General features: G+C 42.4%; 1 protein-coding gene across 2 annotated transcripts; it reads left to right on the top strand.

Moving 5' to 3' along the window:
• The first annotated feature begins 4303 nt into the window (after positions 1 to 4303).
• Positions 4304 to 6871, top strand: LOC127760850 (FCS-Like Zinc finger 10-like). Of its 2 annotated transcripts, none has more exons than XM_052285171.1 (3): positions 4304 to 4705; positions 4874 to 5826; positions 6239 to 6871. In XM_052285171.1, the coding sequence occupies exons 2-3, from the start codon at positions 4901 to 4903 to the stop codon at positions 6393 to 6395; spliced, it is 1083 nt and encodes a 360-aa protein (XP_052141131.1). In that variant the 5' UTR covers positions 4304 to 4705; positions 4874 to 4900; the 3' UTR covers positions 6396 to 6871. The 2 variants fall into 2 exon arrangements, with proteins under 2 accessions (XP_052141131.1, XP_052141132.1); XM_052285172.1 differs by having other exon boundaries at positions 4304 to 4710.
• Positions 6872 to 7161: the final 290 nt, after the last annotated feature.

Raw genomic sequence — 7161 nt, 5'->3', positions numbered from 1 at the left:
ATTTTGCTCTCATAATAGTTTTGGAGTCATGCTCAAAGAGTGCAGGCAACTGTGCCTCACCGACATGAAAATCTCCCAAAATCATCGTGCCTTTTGTAGGGTATGGTGGCATATCCATGTGACGTTACTCTTTCCCTTCACCATTACATGCATCAAACCTAGGTAGATGCATCGTACTTTTAGTTTTACACTAGGATATATTGAAATTTTTCACCCAACACCAAGATGCATTATTAAACCTACAGAATTTTCATGAAATATGAAAGAAACTCCGTGAAATATGATCTAAAGTTGCACTCATGTTGTACAAGATTTTCCTCCAACGATTATTATATATATGATGCAACCACCTATTGCAAAAATGAAATTTATTTCATCATATCATGCTGTGAAAGCGAAAGTTTAAATTTTGAACGAAAGCCTAAGGTCAGCCGCCCAAGAAAATGGCTATCGCTCGATTCGTACTGTTTGACAAATAAAAATCGCTGAACACCTCGACTAACAGTATACTCCCTCCGTCCCATAAAAACCAACCTAGTATCGGATGTGACACATTTTAGTACTATGAATCTGGACATACAAACTCCGTATGTCTAGATTGATAGTAATGTGTCGCATCTGATTTTAGATTCGTTTTTTATACGACTGATGAGTATGCAGTAATAGTTGATTTCAAACATGTGATTTTTCTCTCTCCGTTTGTTTTTTAAAATAAAAAATACATTCAGATGGGTGGCGGTGTGATTTTTATTCTTAAAAAAAATTACATGCTGATGTAAAATTTTGCGTCAAAAAGATGGTGGCGGCGTAGAGAATCCAGGAGAGGCAACAGAGTTAACCGTCCAATTAGCATCGGATATCGGGCAAGGGTTCAGAGTTTCGTCATGGGACTTTGCAGAGCATCTACTGAAAATTTGCGCGATTTGTCGGGTTTTGCAACCACTGCCCCCACTGCAAATCCACGCCTAAAAACAAAACTAACAAAATCATCATGCTCAGGATTTGTTTCATCTACTACATGGGATTTCACCTCGATTCCATCTCATCCTAGAGGTATTAGGGCTACATTTCTTTGATCTTTTTTTGCATGCCAAGATGTCAACACCGTATCTACACACATTCAGCAATTGAATTTCTTACTCGCTCGGTTTCAAAATAAGTACAGTTTTATACTATTCATATCCAATGTTTGATCATCTTATTTAAAAAATTTTATGATTAATATTTTTATTGTTATTAGATGATAAAATATGAATATTTCTTTATCTGTGACTAATTTTTTTGAAAAAAATCATAAAATTTCCAAATAAGATGGACGGCCAAACGTTGGATACGCATACCAACGCTGTATTTATTTTGGGACAGATGTAGTACATATTTATGAGTATTATTATAAATAGTTTTCAGCATTTTCATATATCAAATCTTAGTGTTTTTTTTCGCACTAAAATCAATCATAGCAACAATGCGAAATGTTGGCGTATTTTAATAAGTAGGTACCCTTTGGTTTAAAGTTTTACCAAAATTGGTGTAGTTTTTGAGAGTGTAAGTTTCCGGAGTCACGAAATTTTATAGTAGGATAACGATGTTAATGTCATTTCTATTTGTTGCATGTTGAGTTTGGCTACACTACAAACCAAATCAAACCGGCCCTTTCATACATGTACTAGCCACTTGACATTGTGAGATTTGACTGCACACACACATTGAAATGTTGTACACACATTGAGATTCTTACGGCCCGTTCACTTTGATGCCAAAAAAACCTTACTAAATTTTAGCAATTTTGACATAGTCTTGTCAAAATTTTGGCAGGATTTCTTATATAGTTACCAAAATTTGGTAGCAAACTAAATGTAGTTACTTTTTTTGTAACTTTACCAAAATTTGGTAAGGTTAAAAATATCATCAAAGTGAACAGGCCCTTGATACTATACTGATAGTATCTACTACAACTGTGGTAGTTGGATAGTATCTTTTCACCTATAGCTCGACAATGTTTCTGAGCCGATGCATAGAAAGAATTCATATAGGCAGTGTGGTCCTTGGAGAGTTGAGAGAAAAGAGTTTGAACCCGGTTTTGTATGGAGGGGGACACAAGCCAACTTTGTCAAGTGTAAACTTATGGAAGTTGCACAAGTAGCTAAGGACCCTACTCCTACATACTCAATGATGATGTGGTATAGTATCATAGTACCACTAGATTGATGTCAGTCAGTAAACAGTGAAAACAAAGGATGAGTAGCATGTTTGTAGTACTGTCATTAGAAAAGCCACTCTCTCTCTACTCCCCTAAAGGCCAAAGCCACTCTGCTTTAAAGAAAGCAAGTTCACAAGATGAACAGAGAGAGAGACATATATAGAGAGAGAAGAGAGAAGAAAAGATGAATTGCCAGGAGAGCGTATGGTTTGCCAAATCACTTTATGCCTTTACAAACAGTGGTAATAATTCAGAAACAGCTTGGAAATTAGAGAAGAAAAGGAAAAGGCTTACACGCTGGGGAGGTTTTCTCTTTTCTTTTTTCAAAACAGCACCAAGAAAAGAAGAGAAAAGGGAAAACTCTCCTAAAAGTCCAATGATTGTGGTGCATACAGTACATTGCATACCTAATGCAGTGATCCAACGAGAAATCTGAACTTCTCAAGTGATGATCATTCACAGGTAGGGGGTGATGTATGTCATTATGTGGTGGTGGTAGTATTAGGTAGGATGATAATGATGATTGATTGAATCTTGATGCGGAATTAATTTTCGGGAGTATTTTACTATCTTTTGGTCCCAAATTTGTTGTTGAGTTTAGATTGGTGGAACCGGTCATGTGCAACAGTGCTAAGGCAGTAATTATGCCAATTAATGAGTTTGAATGAGGTTGCAAAGATGTGTAATCACTGAACTAACTGATGACTGCATGCATGCATGGCCGTGCTACTGTTTTGCTCTTGTCATTTTCCACTTAAAACTGAAGCAGTTCTCTGTTTCTCTGGTGTGATTTTATGGCTTGCTGAAAACCGTCCAGATTCATCCAACGTCTCAACCTACTCCAATTGCAAGCTACTAAAGCAAAATACCGCATACACCTATCGTCCAATAAAATATCTAATCTTAACCGTGAATTTGGACATGTATATGTCTATTCATAAATAGGATTAGACTATATTTGAGACGAAGAAAATATGTTCAAAATCCAAGTGAATAAAATGCAATATTGGTTCTAAATCTTAAGAAATTAGGCGAATTACTGCCGCAAATTATCAACTTGATTATAAAATTAAATATATTATAAAGTAAATATAACAAACAGCTAAAACAAATGATCAAAGTAAACAGTAAAAAGAAAACCTTTTAGAAAAACGTACTCCTCTTGATGGGGTAAATAATCCGTTTCAATAATGTTTCAATAATATATCCGATGTAGGCTGAGTTCGAAGATGCTGATGGAGATAAGATTTCTCTCGTTTTTCACGCGTACACTTTTGAAGCTACTAAAATATATGTTTTTTTTAAAAAATACAGAAAAATTGGTTCAAAAACCATATTAACCTATTTTTACAAATGTAAAATAATTAATACTTGATTAATTATATAATAATAACTCACCTTATTTCGTGTATCTACTTCCTATGTTTCACAATGTAAATTATTTGAGCATTTTCTATGTTTAGATTTATTAATATCAATATAAATGTGAAAAATGTTAGGATGATTTACATTTCGAAACGGAGGGAGTAGTAATTTTCTTTTTACCTCTCCAATAAAAGGCAGCCGTATTCTTGAGAATCTACCACGTTTATAGCGGTAGTAACAATTTTGGTAAAAATCTCGTGCATTTTTCTAGATGCTCTGGTGGGATCTGAGAACGCCTACTCCTACACGAAACCGGAAACAGCATCGTGTACAAAAATACTCTACCACTGTTTACTTCTGTAGCATCACAGGCTGAAGTGACATGCCAAGCAGGCAACCTACGGCCCACGCGTAGGTCCGTATATTTACTCCTATACGCGTAGACCGTAGAGTACATGGTGCAGTGTACAGTACAGAGTACTACGGCTCTCCTTTTCAGGTTTCAGGTTATAAGACGTTTTGACTGCTTTTTGTATCTAACATTTCACCATTCTTTTCTAAAAGTATATAAAATATTAAAATAAAATAAGTCATGCATAAAATACAATTTTATATTTTACTATATAACAAAATAAAAATTACTAATCATAATAAAATAAAATAAAGGTTAAACTTTGGATAAAAACCCATAATAATAATTAAAAACGGAGGGAGTAGAGTAGTACAGGCAGCACAGCCGCAGGGTTGCAGCAGCAGCAGCTGCCTGCCTCCCTTTCTCTGACATCCATGAATGGGTTCGAGCCGAGCTGAAGCTGAAGCAGAAGGAGAGGAGAGAGGAGGTGGTGTACTGGTGCGTGTGTGTACGAGTATTTCAGAAGCCAACCCCCTCCCCTCCCTCTCGCTGCTGCGTCTCTGATTTTGATGCATGCAAAGGACGCGCACAAGTGCACGAGAGCGTGAGAGGAGAGGAGAGGAGAGGAGAGGAGAGAGAGATGGTGCTACCGATGAGCTCGCGTCAGTAGTAGTACAGTGTGTGATTTCACTGAAACTTTGTTCCCCACCGTCTCCTTCCGCTTCTCTCCTCTCGTGAGATCGAGAGTGTGAGAGGCCGGTGGAGGAGGAGGAGGAGGAGGAGGAAAGGTGAGGTGGTGTTCTTGCTGTTCTTGTTATTTTTTTCTTTTCATAAATTGTTGTTGTTTATTACTAGAAGTTGTTTGGAAGAAGCGAGGGGTGTGGGGGTGAAAGTGTCGTGATCTTTTTTTTTCTTCATTTTTGGTGAGTTTGTTAAGTTTCGTGGCGATTTTGCAGGTGGGATTTGGATTTGGATTGGCGGCGATGCTGCGGAGGATGGTGGTGTCGGACACGGACGCCGGCGGCGGCGGCGGGGAGGCGGGGAGGGTTCGAGGTGGTGGCGGCGGCGGCGCTGCGCTGTTCGCCGTGCCGAGGTTGTTTGTTGGGCTGGCCGCGAAGCGCGGGGCGGGGGATGGTGGGGAGCCGGCGTCGAGGAGCCCGACGTCGCCGCTGGACCCCAAGGCGCTCCTGCTCCGGTCGCCGCGGTCGCCGAGGACGTGGTGGGACGCCGAGCCGGTCGGCCTCGCCCTCGCCGCCGCCGCCGCCGACGACGCCGCCAAGAACTCCCTCCTCCTCAGCCCGCGCGTCGGGCCGCTCAAGTCGTTCGCCTCGCTGCCCAAGGACTGCGGCGGCGGGCACTCGCCGCGCCCGGGGGAGCTCGCCAAGGCGATGTCCTGCGCCGCGGCGGCCACCGCCACCGCCTCCGCCGCCGGCGGTATGTCCGTGCCGTGCGGCGTGTTCTTCTACGGGGATCTGAAGTCTGGTCCGGAGGCCACTCGATCCGGTGGCGCTCACCCCAATGCCAAGCGCCGCTCCTTCGATCTCGGCGGCGGCAAGATCCCTGGGCCGGGCTCTCTGCCGGCGTCGATCGGCGGCGTCCGGCGGTTCATCGGCTCGGTCTCGGCGAGCGAGATCGAGCAGTCGGAGGACTACACCTGCATCATCGCTCGCGGCCCTAATCCCAAGACGACCCACATATTTGGGGACTGCATCTTGGAGCCCCAGACGATGGACGCCTCCGCCTCCGCCGCCGCCATGGATGTGACGGAAGCACCCACCGAGTCCTACTGGGTGGTGAAGTGCGACGCCGGCGCCGCCCCGGCCTCCGGCGGCGGCGGCGGCGGCGACTTCTTGAGCTCCTGCTTCACTTGCAAGAAGAAGCTGGAGGGAAATGACATTTACATTTACCGGTATGTAGTTGCAATCTTCTTCTTTTTCTTCTTTATGCATTGTTTGGAGGAACATTTCATGTTTCAGGTTCAAGACATTTTTCTGCGGAGCGAACTCTGATCTGGAATTACTTAAATCATCGAACAAATTGCTGCATTGTTCATCATAAATGTTTTGGGATTTCAGTATGATGTAGTAAATCGAACTGGACATGTGAACAGCATGCTGAATTATTGGTTTATTATATATTGCTAGGTTCAATTGATTTGGTTGGAAATTGGTTGCTAATAAAAAAGTATCAAAAGTAAACTGAACATATTTCTTTGGTGTTGATTCATCTGGATGCATTATTATTATCTTTTGTACATGATCTTGCCGGCTGCGTCATCAGTAAGAAAGGCACACTGAACAATTCTGATTTTGCTCTTGCAGTGGTGAGAAAGCATTCTGCAGCGCCAATTGCCGGGACCAACAAATCCTGATCGAAGAGGAAGCCGAGAACAACACCACCATCGTCTCCTCCCCGCGCTCATCCTGCTCCTCCCTCCACGAGGACATCTTCATGGCCGGCATGTTCGTCGCGAAATGACCTGACCCTTCCCGTGGCCTGGACCGACCGATTGAACCTGTCCTCGCCTCCGCAAGTTGTCCAAAATTTTTTCCCCCTGGTCTTCTACCAGGGGATAGATCAAGATGATCGAATCACCAGCTCACATTGCTATCTATCATCAGTCTGCTGTTTTTGATTCAGCAAACTGAAGAAGAAGAAGAAGCCAATGTTCTTGGTGGGTCATTATCACTGGAGACGATGAGCTTTTTTCTTTTACTGGACCTGGAAACTTGCAGAGATCTGGGCTTTTTAGAGAAAAGAGAGGTCGCCTGCCTGCCTTTAGTGATTTTAGTCGTGTAGTTTTGATCCTAAGGCTGCTGGCCAGTGCCCACATCCATTTTTTTTCTTCCTTTTCTTTCTTCTTCATTTCTTGCTCTTTGGCAGCAGTGACAATGTCTGCAATATTGCTACACTACTTCTGCTGTGAGATAATGACATTGAGCTGCTTTAGGTCATTTCCATTCTTCTTTTACCCTGATGAAATGACATGATGAATGGTGATAATGATGATGATGATCTAACTGACCTGATTTGCTCGTTGCACTTTAGGAATTCAAGGCATCTTTTGCCTTGGCCTATCAGAGAATATAGCTGGTCCTAACCATAGTGGGCTTAATCAAGAAAGCTGAAGTGGTAGTACTGCGTAGAGTTCATTTTGGGGTCTCATCAAGCAGATTCAAGGAGACAGGGCAAACTGACCATCATGCCCAAGTAGAAACTATGCAGAGCATTTGCATGTGAAAGT

This window comes from Oryza glaberrima, chromosome 1 (genome assembly GCF_000147395.1).
Source record: "Oryza glaberrima chromosome 1, OglaRS2, whole genome shotgun sequence".
NCBI lineage: Eukaryota > Viridiplantae > Streptophyta > Magnoliopsida > Poales > Poaceae > Oryza > Oryza glaberrima.
This window is presented reverse-complemented; position numbering and strand designations above follow the sequence as displayed.